Source organism: Heterodontus francisci, chromosome 6, assembly GCF_036365525.1.
Source record: "Heterodontus francisci isolate sHetFra1 chromosome 6, sHetFra1.hap1, whole genome shotgun sequence".
Taxonomy (NCBI): Eukaryota; Metazoa; Chordata; class Chondrichthyes; order Heterodontiformes; family Heterodontidae; genus Heterodontus; species Heterodontus francisci.
The window spans coordinates 68,470,234-68,490,212 of NC_090376.1; the positions used below are offsets into that span (position 1 = coordinate 68,470,234).

Below are 19,979 nucleotides of genomic sequence, written 5' to 3' on the forward strand. Positions count from 1 at the left end.
CTTGTTCAGGGCAGGCTGGTAGACAGAGCTCACGAAGCTTATGCCATGCTTCCTGAAGAGGCTTCTGCAGATTATGAGATGGCAAAAAAGGCTATTCTCGCTGCATATGAGGATTACTGTCAGAAGTTTAGGAACTTAAGGAGATTGGCTGGGCAGACATATTTAGAATTTGAGAGGGTGAAGCAAATTAATTTTGATCATTGGATACAGGCATTAAAGATAGAAATCACATATCAGGACCTTTGAGAATTGATTCTCTTAGAAGAGTTTAAAAACTCAATTCCTTCAGTAGTCAGAACTCATACTGATAACCGGGAAGTTTTGAAAGCTAGGCAAGAAGCAGAGATTGCTGATGATTTTGAGCTTGTGTATAAGGCCAACCTATTTTGTCCGTCACCCCCATAAATCCAAGAAGGAAAGAAAGTGGGAGAGTGAAATGGAGGCAAGTAGCCGGGGACAAGAAGGAAAGCTGGGAATGCCCCAGGATCACCTCCTCAGGTCAGAAAGGAAGGTGCTGAGGGTAGAAGTGAGGTTCGCAAGCCAAAGTGTTATCATTGCAACAAAACGGGTCATCTTCATTCAGAGTGCTGGAAATTGCAAGGTAAGCACATAGGACTTGTTGGGGCACGCAATGTTAGTGCAGAGGAAAAGACTCTGACTGAGAGTATAGCAGACCACGCTATAGCTTTAACGATAGCTGTAAAACCAGATACTAAAACTAAAAGGAGTGTCAAGGTTAAGACTAAAATACCTGGGAGTTATAATAACTTTCTGTCAAAGGGCAGAGTAACTCCATATCCTGTAAGTGAGGCAGGAAAACCTATCGTTATACTCAGGGACACAGGAGCAACCCAAACACTCTTGCTGGGGAAAGATATGAGGTTTCCACTAGAGAGCACCTTGAACACTGAAATTTTAGTTAATGGAATTGGTGGGGAGTATATACCCGTGCCTTTGTATAAAGTATGCCTAGAGAGTGACAACATCTGGGATAGTAACTGTAGGTATTGTCTACAGTTTACCAGTAAAGGGAATTGAGCTACTCCTAGGAAATGATTTGGCTGGATCAAAAGTATCAGTTTCTCCTATAGTTACAGAGGAACCAAGTGAAATTAAGGAAACGGAGCAATTGCAGGAACAAGTTCCAGGAATATTTCCTGCGTGTGTATTCACCCGAGCAACATCTAAACAGGATCCATTGTCTGAGGTAAAAGGGGCACCACAAATGGATAGCCAAGTATCTGAAACCTTATTTGGGGATTTAGATAATCCAAATGAGTTGTTTAACCGATCTTCTATCAGTGCAGCACAGCAAGCTGATCCAGAGATATACCGAATAGTACAGACGGCTTTGTCAGAGGCTAAGGCAAAAGGAGTTCTGGAAGGTTATTATTTGGCAAACGGAGCTTTGAGGAGGAAATGGAGACTGTTTCATAGACCTGCCGACAAAGACTGGGCAGTTGTTGAACAGATAGTGGCACCACCTAAATATCGACAAGGATTATTAAGGTTAGCACACGACATTCCTTTTGCAGAACATAGGGGAATTTGGAAGATCAAATCACACATAAGCCAACATTATTACTGGCCAGGTCTTACAAAGGATGAGACACAATTTTGTAGGATACCTGTCAAATGGTGGGAAAACCACAACCTACTATAAAACCAGGGGATGAAGTATTAGTGTTGTTACCATCACAGGGAGAACCATTCAAAACGCAGTTCAGTGGCCCATATAGAGTGATCAAAAGAGTGGGTAAGGTAGATTACTTGATTGACACCCTTGATCGCCAGAAGAACAGCCAGTTGTGTCACATTAATATGCTCAAACAATATTACCGCAAGGAGGATAAGCTGGTACAGGTAATCGGGACTGTTGAGAAGGAAAAGGATAGTCAGGATGAGGCAGAAACAGGCCTAGGAAATTCTCAGATTGAACCTTCAACTGTCAGGTTAACGAATACAGAATGGCTAGGAAAATTAGACAATATGCTTTAACACTTAGAGGCAAAACCGTGTGAAGGCCTAAGCAGGGTTTTCACAATGTTTCAAAATGTTTGTAGGGATAAGCCAGGATGTACAACCTTAGCCACACATGATGTGGGTATAGGGGGAGCCATTCCTTTAAAACAACATCCTTGTCACTTAGGTCCAGACAGACAGGCCAAGTGGAAGCAGAGGTACAATGCAGGCTGAAGTGCAGCTTAGTTAAACCTAGTCAGGATAGCTGGAATTCGCAGGTGGTCTTGATACCTAAACCTGGTGGGTTGGCTCAAACTTGCAAAGACTCTAGAAACGTCCCTGTGGTAAGGAAGGCAGACTCCTACCCAAATTCTCATTGAAAGGACTGTATGGACAGAGTGGGAAACACCATGTGTCTTAAACAGACAAATGTGTTGGAGGAAACCTGTCAAATTCCTTTGACACCCCAGGATGAGAAAAAATCAACTTCTGTTACACCGGACAGGGTTTTACAGTATCAATTGATGCCACATAGGTTAAGGGGTACTGAAGAAAATTCTCAGCGAATAGCAAACCCAGTAGTGGTCAGTGCTCCTAGCTGTGCAGTTCTCCTGGCTGAGGTGATGGACAATAGGGACACTTGGAAGGAAAATATGAAACAACTGGAAGACTATGCTTGGAAATTTTAAATGGTTAATTGGGACAACTTTTTTGCAAATGTAAAGTCGAAAATGTTTTGGTGGAACTTGTTGCTGTAATCTTACCATTTTAGAAGATTGTATATCTGTAAATGCAGGAAAAATGTGTTAGCTTTTATTTCAAATTGTGTTTCTTTACACATTGTAATTTCAGGAATGGTGTTTAATTCCACCAGGGGTGGAGGTGTTATGATCCTGCAGTTTCTTTTTTTCCAGGAAGAATGCAGTGTGCCTTTAAGGCTGGAAAAGCAGCAGTACTGCTTTAAGGCAACAAGCTCCAGAGACTGAGTCAAAGAATGCATTCTCATTGACCCGGGATACAGCCATTCAGAGACTGTGATTCAAAGACTGCATTCTGGTTGCCCCGGGATACAGCCACTCAGAGACTGAGGATCTAGAGTCACATTGTTGCCGATTGACATTTGAAACTAGTTGAAAAACTGGCTTTTGAGACACAATTAATAGAAACAAACACAGACTGTCAGCCAGCATATACTGAAGGAAAGGTGAGTTCTCTCTCGTTTTATTTAAACCCTATTTATTATACTCTCAGAATTATGATGTCAAGCCGGATTAATTTCTGAAAAGAAAATAACCAATTCCTTTAACTACTGAACCATAATTGTTGAAATTCATCGCTGCAAAAGAAGAGCATCAATTCAACTGCTGAATTAGACTACGGACTGTTCTACTGTTGAAGAACCTTTTTCCCCCCATCAGACGGCTCTGAGGACTTCAAGCAACCTTGGACTGTTCGACATTGGAAGATTTCACTTCAGCAGGAGCGTAAACATGCAAGGACATCAATTTTTTCTATTTTAAATATTGTTTATATCTTAGTAGTGTTTAAGAATTTAGTTTTTCTAATTAAGCAGTTAATTTGTTGATCTAAAGACAACTGGTTTGGTTAGCCTCATTTGGGGTTAATAGATGGTACAATTTGGTTGGGTCTTTCTTTAATTTGGAAAGATTAAAATGATATGTTAGGCAATCTATGGAGAGACAGGACTGAATCAATGGTGTGTTTCTCACACCATAATCAAAATCGTATTTTTTGATTGGGGGCTTTGACTTCAGCGGTCAGTTGTAATACCAGCAACAATTTGAAATTTACTGTCCATTTGGCAAAATTAGTGTGCCTCATTCTTGGCAGGTAGGGGCATGACAGGGTCAAGATTCAGAGGATACCGATTTAAAGTGATTGTCAAAAGAACCAGAGGCGACATGAGGAAAACACTTTTTTTTTTACACAGCAAGTAGTTAGGATCTGAAATGCACTGCCTGAGAGGGTGGTGGAGGCAGATTTAATCGTGGCTTTCAAATGAGAATTGGATAATTATCTGAACAGAAATAATTTACAGGGCTATGGAAAAAGGCAGGGGAGTGGGACTAGCTAAATAGCTCTTACCGAGAGCTGGCACAGACACAACTGGCTGAATGGCCTCCTTTTGTGGTGTAACCATTCCATGATTCTATGACTTGAGCAGAGGTAGAGGCATGTTGCTCAGATCTCTGCTCTGACTGTTGAGGTGCGCTTGGCCAACATTCTCTAGGTTTTGGAGCCCATGAAAGCTCCACCAAAGACTCCTCCATCTGTACATGTGCAGGCGCAGATTTGGCCATCAGAAGATAAGGCATGTCTGGTACTGACTCAGATGGGTTTGGGGGAGGGAGAGCAACAGGTAAGAAGGGAAAATGTTTTGAATGGAGTCCCCACTTCCATGTTTCCTTTTGCCATCATCCCTCCCATGGCCCATTCAGACTTCACGGCTACAACCATGCTGGAGAACACTTTGATGCAGATCAGTGCAGCCCTGTAAGGCTGAGGCTAAGGTATCTATCAACCTTTTTACGGTGGCAGGCGTCTTAGCATCCAGAGTCTACACAGCCAAAGTGTGGTCAAAGCGTGCATGGCCTCATATGATTGGAGCATTTCATGTCCCATGGAACTTGCTACAGAACAGCACATCATCGCAATGCCCTGTGACATCAACCCATTCATGCTTGAGGCAGACTCCTCCATTCTCTCTGCAATCATGGTCAGCATGCTTGTAAGGCCTGTCAGTCCATTACATATTGTCTGCTGCTGCTCAATGATTCTCTTTTTCATCGACGGCCCCCAGGGTACAGCAAATGTGTCCATCTAAGCAAAGCAAGGTATGAATGTTGCAAGTTATCATAATGAATATAATCATATTTCACTCGCTGTTGCAATCCATAGAACCATAGAGAGGTTACGGCACAGAAAGAGGCCATTCAGCCCATCGTGTCTGCGCTGGTCGAAAAAACTAGCAGCCCAATCTAATCCCACCTCCCAGCACCTGGTCAGTAGCCTTGCAGGTTACAGCACTTCAGCTACAGGTCCAGGTACCTTTTAGTAGAACAATCAAGTCAACATGACTGAGTGCCGTATGAAATGCAGGTCAGGGTTATTTAATTTTGTCACAAGGTAGCTGGATGATCCCCATCTCTGACAGCAGGTATGCCGAAACTCCACTGATGTGCAGTGCCTCCTTCGCCGCACCTGTGAGCTGGGAACTGTGTGACAGTCCACCTCCAGTTCTCTCCTTAATGTTTTGTGTTCTTTCTTGCAATGCTGCAAAGAACAGACCCATGAGTGAGTGTAATGGCATGTGTTCACCCATTGGATGTAGTGTATTTGTTGAGGATGACTATGAGGGAGAGGCATAACATTGAATAAGGGTGCATGGCAGTGGTGGATGGATATATGAGGAAGTTCACAGAAAGAGAAGGATGGGTGGGCGTGCAAGGTTAAATGGGTGGGATGAGTGATGTAGAGGAGTTGGCTTGAGAAGGCAGTGAGAGGGTGGGATGATGTGCACAGCAGGATATAGGTGAATATTCAATTGGACTCACCTTTCCTAACCTGCTTAGGTCATTAAAGCACTTCCTGCACTGAGTCCATGAGCATGACTTTAGATACCTGCTGCTCACCTTCTCGGCCACCTCCAGGCATGCCTTCTTAGTATCAGCAGCAAAATTCTTCCTCCCATTGCTGGGGTGGCGTATCTCTCTGCACTCCTCACAGCCTCCAGCAGCACATTAATGGAGGTGGCATTGAAGCGCAGCTCAGCCTGTGTCATCTGGAATCCTCTTCTGCCGTTTCAAGCTGGAAACTCCTCTGAATTGCATCTTCAGATTGGTCCCTTAAGTACTGGAGTTGAAATCGTATTATGCAAGTCCTCATCATGTCCCCTGCCATGCACTGGCCACAGACCTGGATGTAAATGCTAATGAGGTGGCTGAGTTAAAAAATTACTGAACTTTCTTCCAGGTTTCCCAAGCGATATCGAACCACCCTGCTCCCAACACATCTCCAAGTAAATAATGGGGCCAGTGACTATGGTACAGGAAAACTTGAAGGCAGACAAAGACCATTCAAATTTTAGCAAAGAATGGCAGAAAGTGGAAGCAGCCTGACATATAAAACTATCGCTAACTAAATAACAGAAGTGTGGCATGATGATCCTAGGCTTGTTATCTCATACACAGCATGTATATGAGTGCAGGTTTCAGAGTAGACATGGTCTGCTTCTGGAAACTGCCTTTCCACCACAAACATAACAGTTTGGGGAAGAAAGTCTGAGTGTGAGCAGATGAATGCAACCCTTTTCCAGGCCTCCACCTGAGGTGATCTGACCCTATTTATGGAAGAGCTTAAAAGAATGATACAGTCTCAGTTGGCACCTGATTTTCTCTTCATCAGAGGACATCACCTGCTTCACTCCATGATACCAAGAAATGGCCTGAGGCACTGGATACAGCAAAGGCGATGGGTCTGACAACATCCCGGCTGCAGTGCTGAAGACTTGTGCTCCAGAGATAGCTACGCCCCTAACCAAGCATTTACTTGACAATGTGGAGAATTGCCCAGGTATGTCCTGTTCACCAAAGGCAGGAAAAATCCAATCCAACCAATTACCATCAATCTACTCTCAATCAGCAGTAAAGTGATGGAAGGTGTTGTCGACAGTGCTATCAAACGGCACTTACTCAGCAACAACCTCCTCAATGATGCTCAGTTTGGGTTCCGCCAGGACCATTGGGCTTCAGACCTCATTACAGCCTTCGTCCAAACATGGACAAAAGAGTCGAATTCTAGAGATGAGGTGAGAGTGGTTGCAGTCATACTGAGCACAAAGGAAGATGGTTGGAGGCCAATTAACTCAGCCCCAGGACATCACTGCAGGAGTTTCTCAGAGCAGGGCAGCACAGTGGCGCAGTGGTTAGCACCGCAGCCTCACAGCTCCAGCGACCCGGGTTCGGTTCTGGGTACTGCCTGTGTGGAGTTTGCAAGTTCTCCCTGTGACCGCGTGGGTTTCCACCGAGCGCTCCGGTTTCCTCCCACAGGCAAAGACTTGCGGGTTGATAGGTAAATTGGCCATTGTAAAAATTGCCCTAGTGTAGGTAGGTGGTAGGAGAATGGTGGGGATGTGGTAGGGAATATGGGATTAATGTAGGATTAATATAAATGGGTGGTTGTTGGTCGGCACAGACTTGGTGGGCCGAAGGGCCTGTTTCAGTACTGTATCTCTCTAGTGTGCTAGGCCCAACCATCTTCAGCTATTTCATCGATGACCTTCCCTCCCACATAAGGGCAGAGGTGTGAATGTTCGTTGATGACTGCAGCTTTCAGTACTTTTTGTAACTCCACAGATACTGAAGAAGTCTGTGCCTGCATGTAGGAAGACCTGGACAAAATTCAGGCTTGAGTTGATAGGGTAAGTGACATTTGTGCCAGACAAATGTAAGACAATGACCATCTCCAGCAAGAAAGAATGTAACCATCTCCGCTTGACATTCAAGAGCATTACCATCATTGAATTCTCCATCAACATCATCTTAACCACTGACCAAAAACTTAACTGGACCAGCCATATAAATAACGTGGCTATAAGAGCAGGTCAAAGGCTTGGAATTCTGTGGTGAGTAACTCGCCTCCTGACTCCCCAAAGCCTGGCCACCATTTACAAGGCACAAGTCAGGAGTGTGATGGAATACTCCACTTTTGCCTGGATGGGTGCAGCTCCAACAACATTCAAGAAGCTTGATACCATCCAAGACAAAGCAGCCCACTTGTTCGGCACCCCTTCCACCATTTGAAACATTTACTCCCTCCACCACTGGCATATAATGGAAGCAGTGCATACCAATTACAAGAACCACTGCAGCCACTCACCAAGGCTCCTAAACAGCAGCTTCCAAACCCGCAAACTCTATCACCTAGAAGGACAAGGGCAACAGATGCATGGGAACACCACCATGCACACCATCCTGATTTCAAATTTTTATCGCCCTTCAAAGAAAAAAGAAGAACAGTACAGCACAGGAACAGGCCATTCGGCCCTCCAAGCCTGCGCCGATCTTGATGCCTGCCTAAACTAAAACCTTCTGCACTTCCGGAGTCCGTATCCTTCTATTCCCATCCTATTCACGTATTTGTCAAGATGCCTCTTAAACGTCTCTATGGTACCTGCTTCCACCACCTCCCCTGGCAACAAGTTCCAGGCATTCACTACCCTCTGTGTAAAGAACTTGCCTCGCACATCCCCTCTAAACTTTGCCCCTCTCACCTTAAACCTATATCCCCAAGTAACTGACTTTTCCATCCTGGGAAAAAGCTTCTGACTATCCACTCTGTCCATGCCGCTTATAACTTTGTAAACCTCTATCATGTCGCACCTCCACCTCCGTCGTTCCAGTGAAAACAATCTGAGTTTATCCAACCTCTCCTCATAGCTAATGCCCTCCAGACCAGGCAACATCCTGGGAAACCTCTTCTGTACCCTCTCCAAAGCCTCCACGTCCTTCTGGTAGTGTGGCGACCAGAATTGCACGCAATATTCTAAGTGTGACCTAACTAAAGTTCTGTACAGCTGCAGCATGACTTGCCTATTTTTATACTCAATACCCCGACCGATGAAGGCAAGCATGCCGTATGCCTTCTTGACTACTTTATCCACCTGCGTTGCCACTTTCAGTGACCTGTACGCCCAGATCTCTTTGCCTGTCAATACACCTAAAGGTTCCGCCATTTACTGTATACTTCCCACCTGCATTAGACCTTCCAAAATGCATTACCTCACATTTGTCCGAATTAAACTCCATCTGCCATTTCTCCGCCCAAGTCTCCAACCGATCTATATCCTGCTGTATCCTCTGACAATCCTCATCACTGTCCGCAACTCCACCAACCTTTGTGTCATCTGCAAACTTAATCAGACCAGCTACATTTTCCTCCAAATCATTTATATATACTACAAACAGCAAAGGTCCCAGCACTGATGCCTGCGGAACACCACTAGTCACATCCTTCCATTCAGAAAAGCACCCTTCCACTGCTACCCTCTGTCTTCTATGACCGAGCCAGTTCTGTATCCATCTTGCCAGCTCCCCTCTGATCCCATGTGACTTCACCTTTTGTATCAGTCTGCCATGAGGGACCTTGTCAAAGGCTTTACTGAAGTCCATATAGATAACATCCACTGCCCTTCCTTCCATCAATCATCTTTGTCACTTCCTCAAAAAACTCAATCAAATTAGTGAGACACGACCTCCCCTTCACAAAACCATGCTGCCTCTCGCTAATAAGTCCAATTGTTTCGAAATGGGAGTAAATCCTGTCCCGAAGAATCCTCTCTAATAATTTCTCTACCACTGACGTAAGGCTCACCGGCCTATAATTTCCTGGATTATCCTTGCTACCCTTCTTAAACAAAGGAACAACATTGGCTATTCTCCAGTCCTCTGGGACCTCATCTGTAGCCAATGAAGATGCAAATATTTCTGTCAAGGCCCCAGCAATTTCTTCCCTTACCTCCCTCAGTATTCTGGGGTAGATCCCATCAGGCCCTGGGGACTTATCTACCTTAATGCTTTGCAAGACACACAACACCTCCTCCTTTTTGATAATGAGATGACTGAGACTATCTACACTCCCTTCCCTAGACTCATCATCCACCAAGTCCTTCTCCTTGGTGAATACTGATGCAAAGTACTCATTTAGTACCTCGCCCATTTCCTCTGGCTCCACACATAGATTCCCTTCTCTGTCCTTGAGTGGGCCAACCCTTTCTCTGGTTACCCTCTTGCTCTTTATATACGTATAAAAAGCCTTGGGATTTTCCTTAATCCTGTTTGCCAATCACTTCTCATAACCCCTTTCAGCCCTCCTGACTCCTTGCTTAAGTTCCTTCCTACTGTCTTTATATTCCTCAAGTGCTTTATCTGTTCGTAGCCTTCCAGCCCTTACGAATGCTTACTTTTTCTTTTTGACGAGGCTCACAATATCCCGCGTTATCCAAGGTTCCCGAAACTTGCCAAACCTATCCTTCTTCCTCACAGGAACATGCTGGTCCTGGATTCTAATCAACTGACGTTGGAAAGACTCCCACATGTCAGATGTTGATTTACCTTCAAACAGCCGCCCCCAATCTAAATTCTTCAGTTCCTGCCTAATATTGTTATAATTAGCCTTCCCCCAATTTAGCACCTTCACCCAAGGACTACTCTTATCCTTATACACAAGTACCTTAAAACTTATGGAATTATGGTCACTGTTCCCGAAATGCTCCCCTGCTGAAACTTCGACCAACTGGCCGGGCTCATTCCCCAATACCAGGTCCAGTACGGCCCCATCCCTAGTTGGACTGTCTACGTATTGTTTCAAGAAGCCCTCCTGGATGGTCCTTACAAATTCTGCCCCATCCAAGCCCCTAGCACTAAGTGAGTCCCAGTCAATATAGGGGAAGTTAAAATCCCCCACCACCACAACCCTGTTACCTTTACATCTTTCCAAAATCTGTCTACATATCTTCTCCTTTACCTCCCGCTGGCTGTTGGGAGGCCTGTAGTAAACCCCCAACATCGTGACTGCACCCTTCCTATTCCTGAGTTCCACCCATATTGCCTCGCTGCATGACCCCTCCGAGGTGTCCTCCCTCAGTACAGCTGTGATATTCTCCTTAACCAGTAATGCAACTCCCCCACCCCTTTTACACCCCCCTCTATCCCGCCTGAAGCTTCTAAATCCTGGAACATTTAGCTGCCAATCCTGTCCTTTCTTCAACCAAGTCTCTGTAATAGCAACAACATCATAGTTCCAAGTACTAATCCAAGCTCTAAGTTCATCTGCCTTACCTGTTATACTTCTTGCATTGAAACAAATGCACTTCAGACCACCAGTCCCGCTGTGCTCAGCAACATCTCCCTGCCTGCTCTTCCTCTTAGTCTTACTGGCCTTATTTACTAGTTCCCCTTCATTTATTTCACTTGCTGTCCTACTGCTCTGGTTCCCACCCCCCTGCCACACTAGTTTAAACCCTCCCGAGTGACGCTAACAAACCTCGCAGCCAGGATATTAGTGCCCCTCCAGTTTAGATGCAACCCGTCGTTCTTGTACAGGTCCCATCTGTCCCTGAAGAGATCCCAACGGTCCAGATATCTGAAACCCTCCCTTCTGCACCAGCTGTTCAGCCACGTGTTTAGCTGCACTATCTTTCTATTTCTAGCCTCACTGGCACGTGGCACAGGGAGTAATCCAGAGATTACAACCCTAGAGGTCCTGTTTTTTAACTTTCTACCTAACTCCCTAAACTCCCCCTGCAGGACCTCATCACTCTTCCTGCCTATGTCGTTGGTACCGATGTGTACCACAACCTCTGGCTGTTCACCCTCCCCCTTCAGAATGCCCCCTGTCCGTTCAGAGACATCCTTGACCCTGGCACCAGGGAGGCAACATATCATCCTGGAGTCTCTTTCACGTCCACAGAAGTGACTATCTGTGCCCCTGACTATAGAGTCCCCTATAACTATTGCTCTTCTGCACTTTGTCCCTCCCTGCTGAACAACAGTGCCAGCCGTGGTGCCACTGCTCTGGCTGCTGCTGTTTTCCCCTGATAGGCCATCCCCCCCAACAGTATCCAAAACTGTATACTTGTTAGAGAGGGGAATAGCCACAAGGGATTCCTGCACTGACTGCCTGCCCCTTCTAGCGGTCACCCATCTATCTGCCTGCACCTTGGGCGTAACCACTTCTCTAAAACTCCTGTCTGTGACACTTTCTGCCACTTGCATGCTTCTAAGTGCATCCAGTTGCCGCTCCAACCGATCCATGCGGTCTGTGAGGAGCTGCAACTGGGTACACTTCCTGCAGATGTACTCGTTCGGAACGCTGGAAGTGTCACGGACTTCCCACATCTCACAGGTGAAGCACTTCACCCCTCTAACTGCCATTTCTAGCACTAATTAGTTAATGAATATAAAATAAATAAATACTTATTAAATCCTTACTAAATTGTTACAATTAACTATCTGGTCCCTCGTGCTAGATTTCTACTATAAATATTAAATGCTGACTAAATACAGTAATCTCCTCCCTCTGGCTTAGTTACTCTACTTATTAATTAGTTAATTAGGGTTTTAATCAATTTTTACCAATGTTTTATTTTCAAATTCAGTACAAATTCCCTACCAGCCAATCAGGTCACAGCATTCCTGTGACATCACTTTTCAGTTTTTTTTAACCAGAGGTAAGTTTTTTAACCTTACCGGTCCGGAACGCCGCCCTCCGAGTCTTCTCCGAGAATGTAGGCCGCGAATCCCCGAGGTGAGTTTTTTATACTTACTGGTCCTGAACTCCGCCCTCCGAGTCTTCTCCGAGAATGTAGGCCGCGAATCCCCGAGCTAAGTTTTTTATACTTACCGGTCTGGAACTCCGCCCTCCGAGTCGTCTCCGAGAATGTAGGCCGCGAATCCCCGAGGTGAGTTTTTTATACTTACCGGTCCGGTACTCCGCCCTCCGAGTCTTCTCCGAGAATGTAGGCCGCGAATCCCCGAGGTAAGTTTTTTATACTTACAGGTCCAGAACTCTGCCCTCCGAGTCTTCTCCGAGAATGTAGGCCGCGAATCCCCGAGGTAAGTTTTTTATACTTACAGGTCTGGAACTCTGCCCTCCGAGTCTTCCTTCGCCGTCACTGGGTCAAAATCCTGGAACTCCCTTCCTAACAGCGGTTCATAAATGCAGCTCACCCCCACCTTCTTAAGGGTATTTAGGGATGAGCAATAAATGCTTGCCTTTCCAGCAAAACCCACATACCAAGAACGAATAAAAAAAGTCAGTCGAGTTTGCTTTTCAGAAAGACCCAGGTAAAACACAAAACAACCAAATGGGGACACAGCAAATGGTACTTGCTTCAATGCAGTTATCATCTGTATCAGTAGAAGCACATCTCAAAAGCCAGCTTAGCCTCTGTTCGAGGTCTGTACCCAGCTTGTTATAAAGTGCCTTTATGTTGAGCAATTTTTTCCCTCCTGTTCAGGGAAGGAACCTCCATGTGTTACTGCCTCAATTTAGAACACTACAAAATGTGGACAGAAGGATACCACTCCGCACATCAAAGCTCGTTCATCCACCCCCTCCACAACCAGTATTCATAGTGCACACTGCAGCCAATCTACAAGCCAATCTGAAACGACTCGCCAAACCCCTAACCTCGACCACCTAGAACGACAAGTGGCAGCAGTCACATGGGGACACCATCAACTCTATGCCTCCTTCCCCTTGCCTCAGGCACATATTGCCAGTCCTTTATCCTCGTTGCATCAAAATCCTGGAACTCCCTATCTAACAGTATAGTGGCATAGAATTGCATCGGTTCATGCTTCCATTATCTTCTCAGGGCAACTAGGAATGAATGCCATCCTTACCTATAACATCCCAAGAATAAAACAAAAAACATTTATTTGAGGAAAGTGATGGTTTCAAAGGCTCATTATGTTGGGCAGAAGACAAGAGAGGTCAGAATGCATGTAGAATTTTGTTTTGTTGTTTTACTTGGCTTCACTTACCAGCCAGTGCTTCAATGGTATTATTGCATGGATATAAAATCTGGGGAACATGTTCTGTGAAGAAAAGTTTTAAAAAAGGAAAGTTGTAAAAAAAATGTCAGCAATATTTTAACATGGTTTAGTAAATATTACAAAGTATAAGAAGTTAAAGCCACAAAACTTTCAGATAAAAGATTCCTGTGGCAAGCTTGCATTAAATATATTTTTACTGATCAAAGATAAATAAAACCTATGCAAGAAAATGTGAAGAAAAGACCACCCAGGGCTTTGAATTGATTCCTTTCAATTTGCACAGCAACAGACTCTTTCCAAGTTAATTATACAGAACCTTTCAAAAGTCATCACATCAAGCTATACAAGGTTAGTATAATGTTTTTGAGCAATAATTACATTCCATGGAGATGCCTGTGTTTTGATTTAACTGCAAGTATCTAAAGAAAATTGTCAACCAAGGTAATCATGCATTTAAAGGACATTTGACTTTAAATCATACATTATTCTAATCTTTTATATATTACTGGAAAGGCTACATTTGCAATATTATATGCAGTCTGAGGCACCCTACCTTCAAGATGGCACTTGGTGTGCTGGTATGGGCAAGGATGCAAACAAGTCACATCATTTTACTCCAAACACAGCAAAAATATACATGAGCTCAAAATAGCATTTTTAAGCATGGCTTGAGAACAGTAAGAATATCTTCTCCCCAGAGTAATGGTTACATGGATTAGACTTTCAGTTAAAGCAGTTAATACTAAGTTTAAGAAAGAACTGGATGAATATCTAGATATAAAGATGACTGAGATGTGGTTAAGTAAAAAGGTAATCAAATTCTGCCTGGAGCTAATGGTTCTAGAGGTAGTGAAACCATAGAAATACTGTGCTGAGATTGGCAATTTATGTATACCACCATAGGACAGGATTAATTTCCAGATTCTGGAGAGGTGGGTAAAATATTTATTATTTATCAAATATTAGGGGATGAAACATCCCCTAATGCACCCAACTCCAGCTCCTCGAGAACCGCGTTAGGGAACTGGAGCTGGAGCTGGATGAACTTCGGATCATTCGGGAGGCGGAGGGGGTTATTGAGAGGAGTTATGGGGAGGTAGTCACAACTCAGGTAAAAGAAGTAGGTAGATGGGTTACCGTCAGGGGAAGGAGAGGGAACCAGCAGGCAGTGCAGGGATCCCCTGTGGCCGTTACCCTCAACAACAGGTATACCGTTTTGGATACTGTTGTGGGGGACGACTTACCAGGGGTAAGCAATGGGGTACAGGTATCTGGCACAGAGTCTGTCCCTGTTGCTCAGAAGGGAAGGGGGAAGAGGAGCAGAGCATTAGTCATTGGGGACTCCATAGTTAGGGGAACAGATAGGAGGTTCGGTGGGAACGAGAGAGACTCACGGTTGGTGTGTTGCCTCCCAGGTGCCAGGGTTCGTGATGTCTCGGATCGTGTTTTTGGGATCCTTAGGGGGGATGGGGAGCAGCCCCAAGTCGTGGTCCACATAGGCACCAACGACATAGGTAGGAAGACAGATGGGGATTTAAGACAGAAATTCAGGGAGCTAGGGTGGAAGCTTAGAGCGAGAACAAACAGAGTTGTTATCTCTGGGTTGTTGCCCGTGCCACGTGATAGCGAAGTGAGGAATAGGGAGAGAGAGGAGTTGAACACGTGGCTGCAGGGATGGTGCAGGAGGGAGCGTTTTGGTTTCCTGGATAATTGGGGCTCTTTCTGGGGTAGGTGGGACCTCTACAAACAGGATGGTCTTCACCTGAACCAGAGGGGTACCAATATCCTGGGGGGGAGATTTGCTAGTGCTCTTCGGGGGGGTTTAAACTAATTCAGCAGGGGAATGGGAACCTAAATTGTAGTGCCAGTGAACAGGATGTTGAGAGTAGTGAGGTCAGGGATAAGGTTACAAGGACGCAAGAGGGCACTGGCAAGCTAGAACCTGGTTTAAAGTGTGTTTACTTCAACGCCAGGAGCATCCGGAATAAGGTGGGTGAGCTTGCAGCATGGGTTGGTACCTGGGATCTCGATGTAGTGGCCATTTCGGAGACATGGGTAGAGCAGGGGCAGGAATGGATGTTGCAGGTTCCGGGATTTAGATGTTTCAGTAAGAACAGAGAAGATGGTAAAAGAGGGGGGGGGTGTGGCATTGTTAATCAAGGAGAGTGTTACAGCGACAGAAAGGACATTTGAGGACTCGTCTACTGAGGTAGTATGGGCCGAGGTTAGAAACAGGAGAGGTGAGGTCACCCTGTTGGGAGTCTTTTATAGACCTCCGAATAGTTCCAGAGATGTAGAGGAAAGGATAGCGAAGATGATTCTCGACAGGGGCGAGAGTAACAGGGTAGTTGTTATGGGGGACTTTAACTTTCCAAATATTGACTGGAAATACTATAGTTCGAGTACTTTAGATGGGTCAGTTTTTGTCCAGTGTGTGCAGGAGGGTTTTCTGACACAGTATGTAGACAGGCCAACCAGGGGCGATGCCACATTGGATTTGGTACTGGGTAATGAACCCGGCCAGGTGTTAGATTTAGATGTAGGTGAGCACTTTGGTGATAGTGATCACAATTCGGTTAGGTTTACCTTAGCGATAGGCAGGGACAGGTATATACCGCAGGGCAAGAATTATAGCTGGGGGAAAGGAAATTATGATGCGATTAGGCAAGATTTAGGATGCGTAGGATGGGGAAGGAAACTGCAGGGGATGGGAACAATCGAAATGTGGAGCTTATTCAAGGAGCAGCTATTGCGTGTCCTTGATAAGTATGTACCTGTCAGGCAGGGAGGAAGTTGTCGAGCAAGGGAGCCGTGGTTTATTAAAGAAGTTGAAGCGCTTGTCAAGAGGAAGAAGAAGGCTTATGTTAGGATGAGACATGAAGGCTCAGTTAGGGCGCTTGAGAGTTACAAGCTAGCCAGGAAGGATCTAAAGGGAGAGCTAAGAAGAGCAAGGAGAGGACACGAGAAGTCATTGGCGGATAGGATCAGGGAAAACCCTAAGGCTTTCTATAGGTATATCAGGAATAAAAGAATGACTAGAGTTAGATTAGGGCCAATCAAGGATAGTAGTGGGAAGTTGTGTGTGGAATCAGAGGAGATAGGGGAAGCGTTAAATGAATATTTTGCGTCAGTATTTACAGTAGAGAAAGAAAATGTTGTCGAGGAGAATACTGAGATTCAGGCTACTAGGCTAGATGGGATTGAGGTTCACAAGGAGGAGGTGTTAGCAATTTTGGAAAGTGTGAAAATAGATAAGTCCCCTGGGCCAGATGGGATTTATCCTAGGATTCTCTGGGAAGCCAGGGAGGAGATTGCAGAGCCTTTGTCCTTGATCTTTATGTCGTCATTGTCGACAGGAATAGTGCCGGAAGACTGGAGGATAGCAAATGTTGTCCCCTTGTTCAAGAAGGGGAGTAGAGACAGCCCTGGTAATTATAGACCTGTGAGCCTTACTTCGGTTGTGGGTAAAATGTTGGAAAAGGTTATAAGAGATAGGATTTATAATCATCTTGAAAAGAATAAGTTCATTAGCGATAGTCAGCACGGTTTTGTGAAGGGTAGGTCGTGCCTCACAAACCTTATTGAGTTTTTCGAGAAGGTGACCAAACAGGTGGATGAGGGTAAAGCAGTGGATGTGGTGTATATGGATTTCAGTAAGGCGTTTGATAAGGTTCCCCACGGTAGGCTATTGCAGAAAATACGGAAGTATGGGGTTGAAGGTGATTTAGAGCTTTGGATCAGAAATTGGCTAGCTGAAAGAAGACAGAGGGTGGTGGTTGATGGCAAATGTTCATCCTGGAGTTTAGTTACTAGTGGTGTACCGCAAGGATCTGTTTTGGGACCACTGCTGTTTGTCATTTTTATAAATGACCTGGAAGAGGGTGTAGAAGGGTGGGTTAGTAAATTTGCGGATGACACTAAGGTCGGTGGAGTTGTGGATAGTGCCGAAGGATGTTGTAGGGTACAGAGGGACATAGATAGGCTGCAGAGCTGGGCTGAGAGATGGCAAATTGAGTTTAATGCGGAAAAGTGTGAGGTGATTCACTTTGGAAGGAGTAACTGGAATGCAGAGTACTGGGCTAATGGGAAGATTCTTGGTAGTGTAGATGAACAGAGAGATCTTGGTGTCCAGGTACATAAATCCCTGAAGGTTGTTACCCAGGTTAATAGGGCTGTTAAGAAGGCATATGGTGTGTTAGCTTTTATTAGTAGGGGGATCAAGTTTCGGAGCCACGAGGTCATGCTGCAGCTGTACAAAACTCTGGTGAGATCGCACCTGGAGTATTGCGTGCAGTTCTGGTCACCGCATTATAGGAAGGATGTGGAAGCTTTGGAAAGGGTGCAGAGGAGATTTACTAGGATGTTGCCTGCTATGGAGGGAAGGTCTTACGAGGAAAGGCTGAGGGACTTGAGGTTGTTTTCGTTGGAGAGAAGGAGGAGGAGAGGTGACTTAATAGAGACATATAAGATAATCAGAGGGTTAGATAGGGTGGATAGTGAGAGTCTTTTTCCTCGGATGGTGATGGCAAACACGAGGGGACATAGCTTTAAGTTGAGGGGTGATAGATATCGGACAGATGTCAGAGGTAGTTTCTTTACTCAGAGAGTAGTAAGGGCGTGGAACGCCCTGCCTGCAACAGTAGTAGACTCGCCAACTTTAAGGGCATTTAAGTGGTCATTGGATAGACATATGGATGAAAATGGAATAGTGTAGGTCAGATGGTTTCACAGGTCGGCGCAACATTGAGGGCCGAAGGGCCTGTACTGCGCTGTAATATTCTAATTCTAATTCTAAATACTATTTTTAGTTCTTTGAAATATTCTTGTGAAATGTTATTCATGAAATCATTCATTCACTGCAACCAAAAGCGGTGAAAAAGCTTAATTGAAGCACCATCTAGTGACTGCTGCTGGTATCTACTGCAACCAATAGGTCCAGCAAGAGCAGTTTTTGATTTCTAAATTATGTTGTTGTTAGTTCCCAATTCGGTATTTCTGCACGAAATTATGATATAATTCAGATTTAGGTAATGATCCATTACTATTGATTTAACCAGAAAGCAAAATTTTGGAAATTTCCTTAAATTGTATCCAGATCCTCAATGTAATTGACATGGGGTCACCCATAATCCATTTAATGCAAAATATTAGCAGGACGACAGCATGTGGCCGCAGGATTGGCACAAGATGCTGACACATTTAGATATACGTTACCTGTTATCAGAACTGTTCAGGGGGCGTTTGTAGTAATGAGGAGAGTAGGAAGGAACACAGAATTTTCTGGGAGCAGAAGTGTCAATAGATGAAGGAAACTTTGCCCTGAATTATGAATTCAAAGTGACCCCAACTGGACCATTACGGTTGATGATTAATATTTAAATGTAGCCCACTTGGATAAGAATGTGTCCAAATTTTAAACTGAGGTGCACATAGTATCCATCTTATCTTACAATTCCCTGAAGTGTTACGTAGTGGGGAAACAACTACCATCTGTGGCTGGAGACACAGTGATAAAGGTAAAGCTTTACCATAGTTTGTGGATGGATCCAATTCTTTTTCCAATCCTTTCCCTAAAAAAATGCCAGGTTAAAAGATGCACTGCTTTTACAGAAAATCTCATCCCTTTCAGTTTCTTTTTCCTCCATTACCACGTTAATGCTTCATCCAGGCAAAACAAAAAACAAGATCATTTCAAAATAAAACTTCATTGAGAAATTTCTGATCTCTCCGAACTCTAATATGTCAGTATTAATTTCACAGCTTTATATAGAAGTGACGTCTCCCATTTCTGTTTAGTTTACTTTGGAAATATTTCAAAGTAATTTGTACCCATTAGATATTTTTTATTGCCTACTGGCACATTGCTTCATCTCACAATTTTTATTTCCACAGATTATAATAAAAGCCTCAAATTCTTGACGCTTAAAAGTGTTACAAATACTGATTCTGAAACAATCAATGAAACCAGTGTCTTCCCTTCCAAAAAAGGGTATTAACTGATCAAGCTGAAAGCCTTGAAAACATAAATGATATCTGCTCTTATCTCTTACCTGAAGTGTTACTGTACTGCACTGACCAAGTATAAACCTTGCTGCTGTTAAAAGATTCACAGATGAAGATAAACACAACAAATGACACAATCATCCTGCAGCTGTAACAAAATTATACTCAATGGATTCTTCCCTTGTTTTCGTTTCAAACAGTACAAGTGGTTAATAGAGTAAAAATAAAGACTTCCGTGTCGACAGAGGAAGTACAGCGTGGATTAAACATTTCAGTTAATTCAGCACAACTGATGCAATTATGCAACAGAGAAAATGCATCAGTTTCAAATACTGTTTTTGAGCTGTTAATTGCAAATTCTCCAATTTATATTTTGGCCAATCTGTCATAGAAAGCACTTCTTGTAGGCTAATCAGTCCAACAGTATGTCCAGAT

General features: G+C 44.3%; 1 protein-coding gene across 1 annotated transcript in view; it reads right to left on the bottom strand.

Moving 5' to 3' along the window:
* The window catches only part of LOC137371368 (interleukin-1 receptor type 2-like), a 39,875-nt gene extending 20,130 nt beyond the window's left edge, over positions 1–19,745 (bottom strand). Inside the window, exons 1-2 of the mRNA XM_068033849.1 lie at positions 19,592–19,745; positions 13,530–13,583 (exon numbers count right to left, since the gene is read on the bottom strand). Coding sequence (XP_067889950.1) covers positions 13,530–13,583; positions 19,592–19,685 — 148 coding nt within the window. The 5' untranslated portion in view covers positions 19,686–19,745. The remainder of the gene's footprint in view (positions 1–13,529; positions 13,584–19,591) is intronic.
* Between the last annotated feature and the right edge of the window lie 234 nt (positions 19,746–19,979).